We start from the raw sequence: 15,456 nt of genomic DNA, 5'->3' as shown, positions 1-15,456 counted from the left end.
GTACACTGAGTGAGCCACAGTGCCCACATGGGGGTAGGAATGCAAGTCAAGGCAACAGGAAAGCACACACTTCAACCAGTGCTGCCTATTATGGTCTGTTCATTTATTCTAGAAGCAAGGGGGAGGTGGATATCCCCAATTTAGAGAGTAATCTGAAGGCCAGTCCAAAAACGGATAAAAATTAATAAATGCCAAGGTAAGTTAAATATTAATGCGTAATATGCAAACTCTTCAGCTTGCCTACTTATTTGTTTTGTCAGTGGTTAAAGCTATATAGACGGGTCACAACCTACCTGCATAATTTCTCGATAGGGGTGATCCTGAATTGCAAGATGGCACTCATCAAAAATAAGAAGATTAATGTTTGACAGGGATAAATGGTCATTTTTTAAAATATTCAAAGCGACACGACAGGTCATTACCAGAACCTGAAATATGAAGAGATGCAAGAAAAAAACTGAATGTTATTTTATAAGATTTTTAGACAGCATTAATAAAAATTAAGCATTCATTCTTCCCTCTATACAAAATGTTGGTTAAAACAAACAATTGACCACTCACTTGTACCTGAGACAACATTAAGTGAAGTGCATTTTAATTCTGCCCAAAGGCCACTCAACTGAAATAAAATATTCCATTTCCATCTACTCTAAGGACCAAACTAGACTTGTAAGCCTCTCCAGGAGCTTTTCTGGCTAAAGAGTGGAGTATAAATCTTTTGAACATGCTGCTCAGTAGTGACTCCCCATCTATGGAATGCTCTCCCCAGGAAAACACATCTGGTACTGGTTTTTAGGAGCCATGCTAAACATTTTAATCTACCCAGGTTTTTAGTGGTTAAGTAGTCTCTACTGTTGTGCTCATCTTTTAGTGGGCTGGGGTAGTACTGGAATATAGGTATGAAATGCCTACAGATGACCTCCATAGCATTTTATACACCGCCCATCTGGCAGGGTTTCCCCAGCCACTCTGGGCAGCGTCCAACAAAATATTAAAATACTGTGGTCTGTTAAACATTAAAAGATTCCCTAAACAGGGCTGCCTTCAGATGTCTTCTAAAAGTCTGGTAGTTGTTTTTCTCTTTGACATCTGGGGGGAGGGCATTCCACAGGGCAGGTGCCACTACTGAGAAGGCCCTCTGCCTGGTTCCCTGTAACTTGGCTTCTTGCAGCGAGGGAACCGCCAGAAGGCCCTCGGTGTTGGACCTCAGTGTCCGGGCAGAACTATGGGGGTGGAGACTTTGCAAATCATCCTAAAAACAATAAGACCTTAAACTATGACACTGGTTTATAATTTGCAGGGGCTTATTGTATATTAAAGCTATGGTTTTCCCTGTAGTGATGTATGGAAGTGAGAGCTAGACAATAAAGAAGGCTGATCGTCGAAGAATTGATGCTTTTGAATTATGGTGCTGGAGGAGACTCTTGAGAGTCCCATGGGCTGCAAGAAGATCAAACCTATCCATTCTGAAGGAAATCAGCCCTGAGTGCTCACTGGAAGGACAGATCCTGAAGCTGAGGCTCCAATACTTTGGCCACCTCATGAGAAGAGAAGTCTCCCTGGAAAAGACCCTGATGTTGGGAAAGATTGAGGGCACCAGGAGAAGGGGACGACAGAGAACGAGATGGTTGGACAGTGTTCTCGAAGCTACCAGCATAAGTTTGACCAAACTGCGGGAGGCAGTGGAAGAGTCGGACACGACTAAATGACTAAACAACAACAACAACATGGTATATTAATTTGCCTTACCTGATACTTAGCAAATTCTTGGTTCCATTTCTCTTTTGTCCATGCTTCAGTTATTTCCAAACTTGAATACTCTCCCACTTTGAGATCTGAATGCGTCCTAACAGTTGACACTTGCTGAGCAACTTGGTTTGCTGTATAGGGAAGAAAAAGTGGAATTTAGGCAGCAAAGCAACTACTTTGAAATGTGATTCCAACTGTGTACATGCAATCATAGGGGTGATTCCATAGCAAGCATTTAGTGTGTGATTGTCATGCTTCATTCACTCACATTTTACAGGGCATCCATAAAATGCAGTCAACCAATCATTGTCATCTTTATTTTCTCTGTAATTCTTCTATTTTTACCCAACAAAACATTTTACTTTCAAAAGAAAGTTTTGGCATGGGGGGGTGTTAAACAAGCTTTTAATTGGTGCTAGGTGGTCGTGTTTTCTTTTTTTAATTAAAGAAACTGGTTAGGACCAGAATTAACATTCCTGTAGTATAGTGTTAACTGTAGTATAGCACTATAACACCTTAATACAAAATTAACATTATAAAATTATGGTACTACTTAATTTGAAAATGCTATAGTATTGCCCACTAATTTTATGGTACAGTTTGAACACTTATCCAATCCTTATCAATTATGTCCCGTACAAAAATGTGTATTACTTCCTTACCAGAGTTGACCAAGAATACTGTTCTTTTTCCATTTTTGTTAAAATCTCCCCTGATCTGATAAGACAGTTCTTTAATGAGTAGTACTGCAATAAAAGTCTTCCCTGAGCCAGTGTTTAAACAGACTATTGTATTATGATCCAGAGCTGCTTCCAGCAGTTCAACCTGTATTGGCAAATACAAAACGTTTTGTTTTTTAAAAAGAATCCTTAAAATTACATGTAGACAGGTTTCAGCTGACTCAATGAAAGACAATCCAAGACACAGAAGTCTCTTTGATGTATCAGCCAAAGAAAGTCAATGAACTGCATACCTAAAACATCTAAAAGTCTATCTGACATTTCTCCTTCCACCCTGTGATATACCTTTTGGAATTTTTCTGTGAACGCTTTACACATGGAATAGTTGCAGTACAGCAAACTGTCATGTAAAGTTTTCAACAGGACCTTAAGATCCTTATCCTCTGAAATCCTATTCTAATATAACTTTGTTGCATGGATGAGCTTACAGGAGTAGTTACATAAAGACTTCAGTATGAGCAACAAATGGCTTACCTAAATCAGCTCTAAAATATTTAGTATTCAAGCCTTTAAAACAACTGACGTTGTGTGAATTTTTCATAAAAGTTGTAATTTGCCAGAATCACATTAAAATGCAGGGCAGTGTTCTTGAAACATGCAGTTCTGAAAGTTTTACTGAGCTCTTATTTATTTAGAATGCTTATGTTCCGCTTTATATCCCCGTATATCCTCATCATCCCTTACCACTGGTCCTGTAAGCTAGGGATGATGGGAGTTGTAGACCCAAAACATCTGGAGGGCCGAGTTTGGGGATGCCTGCCTTAGAGGCTCTCAAAGTTGTTTTAAGACTGTTGAATGGTTTCTTTAAATGTAAAGGTTCATCATTGTTCCATCCGATGGGTATGTCTTTAAGGGGCCAGAGCAAGGGCCAGAGCAAGATAACGAGACCCAGCTTTACAGCTGTGAAACATAGCAGGTGCTGCTGAGTTGTATTGATTAAGCCCTGTCTGCAATTGGGTGTAGTATATAAGGAGCAGCACCTAGCTCTCCCATTACCCTGGGGGTTGGGTTGGTGGTTGGGTCTGGTTTGTTGTTAATGTATTTAGTGTATAAGGAGTTTTTGTTTTTGTAATTAAAACCTTGTTTAATTTATTTTTGAGTCCCTTTTTAATGCATGGTCTCCCCAGCAAGCTCTCTGCAGCGCTACCATACTGCAAAAAGCCAACATCGACTTCCAAAATAAAAATCATACTTAAGTCTGATATCAGAACAGAAACATCATATGATGGCAGGATTATACAAGTGGCATTTGCTGCGCTCATCTTTGTTTTTTCTTGGTGTTTCCACATAGTTCCTGTCTACTAGGCAGTAGAGACCAGAAGAAATCCTCTGAGGCAGGGGAGGGGCTGAGCAGCTGGAATCATTCAGCCCATGACAAAGGCAAGACACAGGTGACATATAATAATGATAATAGAAAAGAAAGTAGTTCCATTTATGCAAAGAGGAAGACTGCTTATTGTCACGGATGTTTCCTCACACATTTTCATTCACTCTTATTTATTTAATCTTCATCAAAGTAACAACTTCATGGTAAGACTATGAGCACTTTAATAAAATGCTCTTCTGTTTAGTCAAATATCCCTCAAGTGTGACAAGCTAATTGCTGGCGCTATAATAAATTATCTCAGTAAGCCAAAGACGCTAGGGCTGATATCTTCACTGCTTCTAGTGTTAGTGAAGAAGAGAAAAGGGTATATTTTCACTGTGGTTCATTCTAATGGAAATGCATGTAAGTCGGATACCAGCCTCATGGTCAGTCTCCAGGAAGCAGCCAGATTTCATTTTGCTTAACAAATATTAACATTGTCATTAGTACCTGGTATTTTCTTGGTGTGTAAATATTATCATGAATTGCTTCTTGTTGCCATGGAAGTCCAAAAAAAGGACCCATTGGTGAGGAAGCAGGGGTCATGAGTTGTAGTCCTGCCATGCTGAGGAACTGCAAAGCAGGGCTTTTCATTCATTCATCCAGTGTTTCTTTCATTGCATTTTTGTTCCAACACAGCTTACTGTGAGGGGGGAAAGAGCGTTGAAACCAGTTACTAATCATATCTTACAGGATAAAAACTAAAACGTTTACAGTATGACTTTTCCATTCAGGTTTTACGTTTTTAAATATGCCCATGGAATCTTCAAAGACAAACTAAAGGCAATATTCCAGACTTAACGTATGATAAAATTCAGTTGAATACAGGCAGCAATGCTATCAATAATAATAATAATAATAATAATAATAATAATAGAATAAAAGGAGTATTTGCACAGTGTTCTCAATGTTCGAAACGAGTCATATAAATCATATCTCACTGCAAGTGCTATGTAAATACTCACAACAGCTATGTAAGTAGTGCAAATGGGCACTAGGTAATGCCTAAAGTGGCTTGCCTAAAGTAACTTAGGGAGTTAGTAGCAAATGTAAGATTAAACTGGCAACCTTCCAGATCATTGCTCTTTCACCACTACATTATATGAGCTCTCCATCCTGGATAGATTATGTTAATCACTTAAGGACTAACTCAACTATATTTCATGGACTTTCAACTTGAATTTTGCATACCTACCTTCTTATGGTCTTGTGCAGTACACCAAAGAATATCATATAACGTTTTTAAAAATCCGTAAATAATTGAAAGGTTATTTCCACATGCCACGGTTGGAAAATTGAGACCAAACAAGTAACGGAAAGCACCAGAGATATACCCAGCAAACAAGGCAGTACCCACTTTCCCTCTAATATTCTCATTCAGTGCAGTTAAATGAAGAGGAACTCAGATGATGAAAATACTCGTAATCCTGAGTTATACCTGTCCTTGCTATTCTCCAAATTAAACTGGAATGTTCTCTCAACCTACAGCACTTAACAACAATTATTCCACTACGTTCTCACCGTAGATTGCTAGGGGCGGTGTGGGGGAGAGGCTCCATTTAATTGCACTTTGAAAAGATACTAATGCTATAAGCCAGTGGTTCCCAACTGGTGGTCTGCGGACCTCAGAGGCTCTGCATTACCCACCCAGGAGGTGTGTATTAACATAACAAAAATCACCATAGAGATATCAACATTTTCAAAAGTAGTGGTTCCACGACTTGGCTTTTGAAAAACAGGGGGTCCGCAGTACTTAGCTGATTGGGAACCACTGCTATAAGCAATTAGTATTATTAATGTCAAACAATCACTAAACAATTGTGAAGTGATTTGAGAACTTATTTTAAAGAGAAATGTCCACAAACAAGTTCAAAATAGGTATCACCTCTAACTGCATTGGTGAAATTGCAGGATAAGCCACATCACCACCTACAACCTTATCCAATCTCTGCCTAGAGTGCAAATTCTATGTGAAGGTATTGAGAGAAATAATGCTTGACAGGGGAAGATAGTTTGCAATTGCTTTACCCTACCTGATCCCTTAACCATTGTTAAGATACAGGGCACACACTGGTAAATAGTGATATTAACTTCCAGCTGCCACAAGAATAGAGTTCATGGACTAAGCTCAATATAAAGTCATACATATATTTTTGTGCTTTGCATTAGTTCAATTCTCTTTAAACCGGTTTTGATTTTATTTTAAGGGGGCATTAACTCCAAACAAGTATGTTGCAAGTACTTATTTATAGCAGTTTTCTCTGTACAGAAAAGAAAACCTAGATATTGGAAAAGCTATGAACCAATAAACATAACCACAAAACAGTACTATCACCACTTTAATAATAAGTGGTATATAAAGTTTCAAAACTAAACTCCTCAATTTAACACAATATAGATTGCTTTTTCAGAAACCCAAAAAGTTTTTCGAATTATTAGCAATATACAGCAATTCCAAAAAAAATGGGGGCTGTGGGGGCCATTTCAGACGCGGATTTAACCTCTCCGGGAAAATCTGAGCTCAACAGGAGATGGGAGCTTCACAAAAGCGCTGTGAGCTCCGGAAAAAAACCCAAAGGGAAGTTTTGGGTGCTGGGGAGCCAGTGGCACCCCTGGCGTATCTCCCCAAAGGCGAACAATCCCGTAAAATGGTTTGGAAGCTTGAGGGGATGGAGGCGCGGGTGCGATGGGGGTCTACTCGCTACTGCTGTTGAGCGAAGCCTCTGGTTCCGATGGCAAGCTGAAATGTTTGTGCTGATGGAACGATCAGAAGAGCCCAATGCTGAATTCCTCCCAATAGTCGTAAGAGAAATTGAGCAATGTGATTTGAAGTTTTCTTCCAAAGAAATGCAAGCATTACGTAGACTATTTTAAAAGATAGTGATTTCTGATTGAATTAGATACAGACTTACCATATTAGTTTCTGTGCCCTCTAAGTATATGTTCTCTGAACTGCATTTTGACACCATTATATCTGCTTCGAGGCTAACCACATTGCTGCTCAGCTCCTGCTCAATCAATATAAGAAAATTGTTAGCGAAGAGCTAAAATACTTTTACAAATACTAAGGATAAGATTCCATTCAAGATTTCAGTCAAAAGTGGATTTCTATCTGTAGTTTCTCTTTAGAACAATCAATTTATGATACTCAGATATCATAAACTGTGCATAAACTGTACTATTGAATTTGAAATAAAGTGTTATTAAAAACAAGAAGGGGTGGAGAGAAAAGAGTTAGTTCAGTCCATCTTCGGATGTGCCAGCCCTCCCTGCAACCCAAAATGTCATTTTTTGAGAGGGCTGACAATGATGACGATGGAAAGACCCAAAGGAACTCCTGTATAAGGAGCCACATATGCAGGAAGGGGAGGAAATAATGCATTAAGTGACCATATTGACCCTAAATAGTTTTTGCTAGATTTCAGAGTTTTAAAGCTAAGTAAAGAAAATTATCAGAGTAAGCCCTGTGTTACACCACAAATCCCTTGTATCTAGAAGCTGGGATAATAGAAGTTCCTGAATGAATATTTCCTCCACCACCCCCATAAAAATGAAAAATATTGTTATTAAAAAGATAAACTCTTCAAGCTTTATTTTATAATGTCAATAAATTGAGTAATACAAAATTGGTGAACATGGCCGATATACAACAATAAACAAGCATAATAATTCTCCATTAAATAAAGACAAATATTAGTTTTAAAAGGGAGTCCTTTTTACATATGGAGCAGCAGGGATGATGGCTTCTACTCTTTCTACAGATTGAATAAGAACGTGTATATTTATACTTATCAAAATGACTAAAGCAGCAAGGTTCCCAAGCCATTGTAGAAGATACATATAATCATTTTCTAAAATACGGATGCCATTTTTAAATAATTATCCTTGAGAATTTAATAAGATCATCATGCCACATTACATTTTAAATGTAAAAATAAATAAATCTATACTGGTAAAATCATCAAGGATTTGGTAACCACAATATAGAGTCAAAGTTTTACATTTTATGTACTGAATGAAAGACAATTTCCTACTCCTAACGAACTGTTCGGGAGGGGGGATAGTATGGTGATAGCAGGTCATTTTTAAAAGTTAAAACAAAGTCAGAATAAAAGGAAACAATCTTAATGAGAACTTCTACCCCAAGTAGCATTTAAAAGTTAAGGAGACCATAGCATTAAGGCGCACACGTAAGCATTTTTCTACCTTGAATCTTGATATTGAGCTTATCCAGAGTTTCCAAGACTGTAACTTTGTTTCAAACCTAGATATCCTAGAAGGCAATAAAAAGAGCACATTTTCAAAAACACTAATAAAACCCAACCACACCATGTAATACTCTTCATCCTTGCATTTTAATGTTTAGCTCTGGGGAGCAGCACATTAACCTTCAAAAGTCCTTTTTGGCCAAGGATGCAGACAGTGAGTGTCTGAAAGATCAGCTTGAAGGGCCTGAACACATTTGCTTATTTTCTACTTTACCTGTTAAAATAATTGTTCACTAACATCACTTAGGTTTACAACTAGTTCTACTTCACTTGCTGTCACTATGAAAATGAAATCTTAGGGAAACTTAATATTCACTTTGGAGGAATTCAAAGTTGTGCTAAGGCAATCCTTCTGCCAGACAGAACAATTCCTACTGTCTTCCCCACTTCACATTATCTGCTGTTCTGGGGTTTCTCCTGACCCACCAAAGCCATTTGGGGGGCATGGGGGGGGGGAGCCTGGATACGCAAGCCGAGTTCCTTGTGCAGGGATTCCACTGACGGGATTCATTTGTTGAAAACAGCCCTATGCTATAGGGCAGAAGTGACTGGCATCCATTTTATTGCATATTTCAAACACAACTACCACATTATTTATTATACATAGTGATAAAAATGGCTAAACAGATAACCATTGCCCATTTGTGTGTCCTCATTGCCCATTTGTGTGTCTTCATGTAAAACAAGGCAGTGTATCAACAACCCTTTTCCCATTTCACTATGAGAACGGTACAGAAATCAATGGACACATTGGTTTTAAAAATTAAATGTTAATTGGCTTTTCAGTTTAACTGTTCTATTTCCCATGCATTTTAGCCAAGTGAAATCAAATTCTTAACAGCATGCTTCTAGTCTGTGTAGTCCAAAAACAGCCTATTTAGCAAAGACCAAGACAAAATTCATCCACAGGAGTTGAAAAAGCAGTTCACTATCAGTGAAGAATACTGAGGCTATTATCAACAGCAGCTTTGGGGTGTGGGTATTCAGGTTCACATTGGGAAAGTACCAAAACAAAATATCCAGCCAGAACTGTTAATCTTCCTATCTCAGCTGTAACCCAGATCAAGGGGTGGCATGGAACACCATTACAATTTAGATGGGCCTTCTGCAATGGACATAGCCCCAATTTGTGACAGAAATTCAGCACACAGCATAACACACTATTTTGTGTCAGATTACACCATCTTCTTTCCTCATAAATTTATTATACCCTTCCCGCTAAAGCAGGATGGGGAACCTGTGGCCCTCCAGACGTTGTTTGACTCCAGCTCCCATCATCTCCAGCCACCATGGAAATGACAGTCCAACCATATCTGCAGGACCACAGATTCGCCATCCTGATTAATCCCTTGTTGATTGTGTGGGTCAACTGATTATTCCACACTGCAAACCAGGTGAAGATACCAGACCTTGAAAAGGTTGCAGATGGCTGCCCTTGCTAAAACTATGGCAAAACCACAGGAATCTCAGCTGTAGTTTCTGCCCAATGTTTCTGTAATAAATAGGTATGGTTATGCCAATGAACACAAACCTGCTTCCTTTCTCCACAAGACCCCTGCGGTTGCTTTCAATCCTGTAAAATTTCACTGAATTAAAACAGAATTTAGTCTACCCTGGCAAGATAAAAGGTAATGCTGGCTTTCATTACAATCAGAACATTTGTCTGAACAGAAACAATTTCATTGGTCTGTCCCACCTTGACACTGGTAACTCATCACTTCAATCGCCAAAATATTTAAGATTAAGATGGGGGCCATTAGTTTTCCTCAAAAGGGGTGTAAACAGAAGAGTAGAAGTGTAGCTGACAGAAAAATAAAAATTGGATACTGCTGCCCTCGGTGCAGCAGGCCCTTTCAGTTCCTAAGCTAACATACTGCTAGACAGGCTTCATGCAAAAGACTGAGCCAAGTTCTAGTAGGAAACTGCAAGCTTACATCATATTACCATGTCGATTGTGTTGGTGCTCTCCTCTGGACAAAAGGCCTGTTGCAGCAGGCAGGCAGGCAGGCAGGCAGCCAGCCAGCTAGCTTCTGTTTGATGGTCAAAGTCATATACCATTTGCCAGGAAGCATAGCCTCAAGAAGCAAAACTCCTGGTCCTAAAGCAGCAGCACTCACCAGTAAATTTACTTTACAGATAAAGATCCAATGTAAGGAAAAGAAATATCTGCTAAGTACAGAGCATGCTGTTTTCCATTTTAGTTCTTTATGCAAGGAGAAAGATTGTGTAACCACAGTACAAAGCCATGTGTGTCATATAAATGTGTTTTTATTTGTGCAACTGCTAGTTTAATCCTAGCATACATGCCCAATAATAATACGTCCTATGCTCTAAGAATATTATAAAAGTTAAAGGCTCCATATTGCTTCTTCAAGGGACGCAGGTGGTGCTGTGGGTTAAAGCCTCAGCGCCTAGGGCTTGCCGATCGAAAGGTCGGCGGTTCGAATCCCTGCGGCGGGGTGCGCTCCCGCTGCTCGGTCCCAGCGCCTGCCAACCTAGCAGTTCGAAAGCACCTCCGGGTGCAAGTAGATAAATAGGGACCGCTTACCAGCGGGAAGGTAAACGGCGTTTCCGTGTGCGGCTCTGGCTCGCCAGAGCAGCGATGTCACACTGGCCACGTGACCCAGAAGTGTCTCCGGACAGCGCTGGCCCCTGGCCTCTTAAGTGAGATGGGCGCACAACCCCAGAGTCTGTCAAGACTGGCCCGTACGGGCAGGGGTACCTTTACCTTTACCTTTTTATTGCTTCTTAGTGCTGGTCCTTTAAAATGCAGACACTGAAATTTGGCAACTCCTTAGTTTGGAGTACAATGAAACCTACTTAAATTTTAGAATTCCAAAGCTATCAAAGTTTAACATTAAAAGCTTTTTTTAAAAATGCACCGGATTTTTCATGATGCAATTACTTTCAAATAATAATGTGAAATATGAGATTTTGAACACAAAAACTATCTAGAAATACCTTTAACACTTTCCCTCCAACTGTTAAATCATTCACTTAAGAAAAAAAAGGTGATAAACCAAATTGAGACTAATCTTTCAGTCAGATCTGCAGTCAGTTTTTTCCATACTTTATAAACTTAGGACTCACTGATATAAGCTGCCTTTTCCATAACAACACTAGAGGCAAATGGTAGAGCTGGGGTCTTTTCAGAGCCTCAACCATTTTTTACTTCATGGGAGCATAGCAGCTGCCTATGTGTGGTTTCCAGACACAAGATTTGCATAAATGTAAATCATATACTTCTCTTTTCTACACTACTGAGTTGGAGCTGGCAAACTGCCAAACTATTCAAAGGAAATGTGTGTTCAACTCATTAAGGAATGGCTGTGCCACATTTCTCACAAAGGAAGCCCTTTAAACAAGCACTTTCTATGCAGACATCATCGGCCCTAGCTAATTTTCTTAAACATGGGCTTAAATGTCCCAGACCTGTAGCATGGCATGGGTCTTGAAACTTAGGAAGCTTCCCCCCCCCTTGAACACAGTACCCCTCCCCTACACCACCTGGAAAGCTTCAAGCCCCAGAACCACCGCCAAGAGATCAAGCCAGTTACAGCTCATGGATGTTTCCTGCTCAAACCAAGAGTCTTGTGCATACAGCTGGAGAGGCTTGTATCAACTGCAATCTGGATGCTGAAGAATTCCCCTTAGTGAACTCACTTGGGCAGCTAATGTGAGCAAATCTAGCAACTTCTGGAGGCCAAAGGCAACTTATAAATTATCTTCTTGTACAGGGGAAACAATATCCACTGTTGAGGCCTGAAATAACATACATATAGCACATGGGTCACTAGAGTAATTCTCAAAAGGCTCCCAATTTTATAAGGCACTTCAGAAGTTTACCCTAAAGGGGCTATAATCATATCTTGTCTGGAGACAAAATATCTTGTCACCATTCCCCATTCTACTGGTTGTATCGGGACAGCAATGGAGTCTCGGTCATTCATTCCCTGAGATAAAAAGGTGAAGTGCTTGAAACTAGGATAGAACGCCAAAACAGTCTAGTCGCCACTAGGGGGGCAGGTCAGCAACATTTTATTTCTTATTTTGATAAGCATGAACTCATACACAATTCACATGAGTGACACATTGCTAATATCACATTTTTATCAGAAATGGTTAATACATGCTTAATTTGGTGTTGACAATAAAAATATTACTTCAGTTTTGAAAACACTCTACTTTATTGTTAAACTCCTTAACATATACTTTGAGGCTTCAAAGCACATACATTTCAGTAATCCTTGAGTGTCAGCCAAAAATGGCACCCAGACTTGTTGAGGTGCGCAATCATCTATTCATTTGATTTTGCTACCAAAAAAAGTAGTCATACCTCGGGTTGAATGTGCTTCAGGATGAGCGCATTCGAGTTGTGCTCCGCAGCAACCCGGAAGTAACGGAGTGCGTTACTTCCGGGTTTCGCTGCTTGCGCATGCACAGATGCTCAAAATTACGTCACGGGCATGCGCAGAAGCGCCGAAATGTGACCCGCGCACGCGCAGACACGGGTTATGTTTGCTTCCAGATGCGAACGGGGCTCCAAAACGGATCCCGTTCACATCTAGAGGTACCACCGTATGCCGCATTTGAAAACTGAGTTCAGCATGCAAGTGCAAAGTTTCCTTAAGAGCATAAGTCATGAAAACGTCTTGCATGAAAAGACAGTCAGTCTACATGTGGAAGCCTTGTTTCCATATCCAGGAGATCTATCCAAATGGTTGCCACTGACTTCAGAACTCTGTGTATTTCCTTACGCCAATTTGAAGGAAATGTGCTTTAAAGTTTATTTTCCCACATTTTCTTCCCTACCGAACTTTCCCCAGTGCATTAATTATATAATTTATATATAATTATATACATTTATGTGTGAAGGCAACATTTGGCATATTTGGTGGCATGCCATTCTGTTGTGAATTTTCAAGGTACAGGAGAATACTTTTGCTTCAACTGTAGCATTTAAAGCGGCCTTTACCAACCTGGATGGGGCTGATGTAATAGTTATACAGCGGTACCTCGGGTTAAGAACTTAATTCATTCCAGAGGTCCGTACTTACCGTATTTTTCGCACCATAGGGCGCACCTAGTTTTGGGAGGCGGAAAACAAGAAAAAATTATTCTGAACCCGAGAAGCCAGAACAGCAAGAGGGATCTGGCTTCTGGGATACCGTGTGGCTGTTCTGGCTTCTGGGGTAACCGCGCCAAGCCTCTTCAGGGCAGCGGGATGAAGGCTCCCCCTGCCCAAAGAGGCTGCGCAGGGCTAAAGCAGAAGCCAGGACAGACGCGTCGCTGAAGGAGCACTGCGCCTTCTCTCTCTCTGCCCAGTGCCCCTCCTTCACAGGAGAGGTGCTGCGCAGAGAGGGAGAAGGGGCATCGCCCTTCAGCGAACCTGGAGAAGGAACAGAAGGAGACCCTTCTGCCGCCCCAAGCCTCGCGCGCCCGGCGGGACCTCCCGCCGGGCGCGCAAGGCTTGCAGACACTCGCCCGAAGTACGGGGAGCCCTCCGGAGGGCTCCGCGTGCTTCGGGCAGCAAGCTGCCGCCCCAAGCCTCGCGCGCCTGGCGGGACCTCCCCAAGCTAGAAGAACGAGATTGAGCCCTCCGTCTCGCTGTTCTGGCTTGGGAACAGTCTTCCTTTGCGCGCAGCCATCCCCAAGCTAGAAGAGGCAATAGAAGCCGTGCAGCCCCTTTAAAGAGCGTGCGGCTTCTGCGGGATGTGGGGAATACTCCCAGAGTTTGTCAGGGCTGGTGGGGGAAGGCTTGCGGATAGCAGTCTGTTCTGGGGGCTGGGGTCGGGGGAAGCTCGGGCTTTCCCCGCCCCAGCCCCTCGCCTGGGGGGGGGGAATAATTCCCCCCCCCTTTATTTTCCCCCAAAAAACTAGGTGCGTCCTATGGGCCGGTGTGTCCTATAGGGCGAAAAATACGGTATACCTCTCAAGCACTCCCTAGCTGTGCTCTTATAGGCTGTTAAACAATTTTTTTGAATACAGAAAGTTTGTTGTAGCACTTCCAATTACTGGATGTTGGTTTATTCCATAGATCAGGTTAGCCTTCCACATTTATGCCTAATTAAGCAAGATCAGAAAAGGAATGTATTAAATGGCTCTTGCCCTGTAAAGGTTACATATGACTGAAAAGAATGAGCTCACTCTCACAGATTTAGTTTAGCTCGGCCCACTTACAGCTAAACTATCAGAAACCAAATACAGGATGCAGAATACCAATTTTGCATCCCTATCACCCACTCAAGTAGTTTCAGCTAAGGTTAGAAGCATGTGACTAATACTCCTAAATTGGAAACACTGACTAGCTCTCTGCTTCTCTCCAATATATCTCTTGGGTTCTAGATTGCAACCACCAGAGTTCATTAACTTGTCATGACATTCATTGTTTTGCTTCAGATAAAAGCATCTTCTAAAACCACCACCGTAATTTATTGATCTGTCCACTTTGTGACAGGATCAATCTTGTGGAATTTCTAACTTCCCCTTGAAAGAGTAATGGGGAGCCTGTGACCCTCCATATGCCGTTGGACTTCCATCAGTCACAGCCAACATGGCCAATGGTCCAAGATGATGGGGGTGTAGACCAGCAACATATGTAGGGCCACATGTTCCCCATCCCTGCCCTTTTTTAAAAAAAATGCCTGCTTTGACAGTATGATTACTAGATAAATGATTACATTTATTATTACATTTATTACCTGCCCTTCACCACCAAGACTCAGTGCAGGTTACAACTATTTAAAATTCAGTATTAAAAACAGTTAAAACTAATAACAGGACTATGGTAATGTTCACCAAATTACTACTGCTGCCAACACTTCTTGGCTAGGAGCATCAACAATCAGAAAGAATTGTACAGTGGTACCTAGGGTTAAGTACTTAATTCGTTCCAGAGGTCCATTCTTAACCTGAAACTGTTCTTAACCTGAAGCACCACTTTAGCTAATGGGGCCTCCTGCTGCTGCCATGCTGCCGGAGCACGATTTCTGTTCTCATCCTGAAGCAAAGTTCTTAACGTGAAGCACTATTTCTGGGTTAGCGGAGTGTGTAACCTGAAGCATATGTAACCTGAAGCATATGTAACCCAAGGTACCACTGTATCAAGTCTAATATGCCACTCTGAGGCATTACTATTTTTTTAATGATATCCTTCGCAACATGTGCCCGATTCAGCAAGGGACTATACAGACAGAGAAGCAGGTATATTCATGCATATCCTAAGCTGGAGGGGAAACTGCATGCATGGACAGGGAAACTGCTGCACATGATTCCCCAGAGCTGCAGCATAAATCCCCTGTGCAGCATAAATATAAGATTTGGATAAGCGATA

General features: G+C 41.1%; 1 protein-coding gene across 3 annotated transcripts in view; it reads right to left on the bottom strand.

Annotated features, from left to right (window-relative positions):
• Positions 1–15,456, bottom strand: part of DICER1 (dicer 1, ribonuclease III) — a 49,775-nt gene that overhangs the window by 30,641 nt on the left and 3,678 nt on the right. For all 3 annotated transcript variants that reach the window (XR_013832191.1, XM_079947847.1, XM_079947845.1), the window contains exons 2-7: positions 8,062–8,128; positions 6,768–6,863; positions 4,306–4,498; positions 2,412–2,574; positions 1,750–1,880; positions 294–428 (exon numbers count right to left, since the gene is read on the bottom strand). Coding sequence is in view for 2 of the 3 variants with exons in the window: in XM_079947847.1 (XP_079803973.1) it covers positions 294–428; positions 1,750–1,880; positions 2,412–2,574; positions 4,306–4,449 (573 nt within the window). In the remaining variant the exon portion in view is untranslated. The remainder of the gene's footprint in view (positions 1–293; positions 429–1,749; positions 1,881–2,411; positions 2,575–4,305; positions 4,499–6,767; positions 6,864–8,061; positions 8,129–15,456) is intronic.

This window comes from Podarcis cretensis (genome assembly GCF_951804945.1).
Source record: "Podarcis cretensis genome assembly, chromosome: 1".
Classification (NCBI taxonomy): domain Eukaryota; kingdom Metazoa; phylum Chordata; class Lepidosauria; order Squamata; family Lacertidae; genus Podarcis; species Podarcis cretensis.
This window is presented reverse-complemented; position numbering and strand designations above follow the sequence as displayed.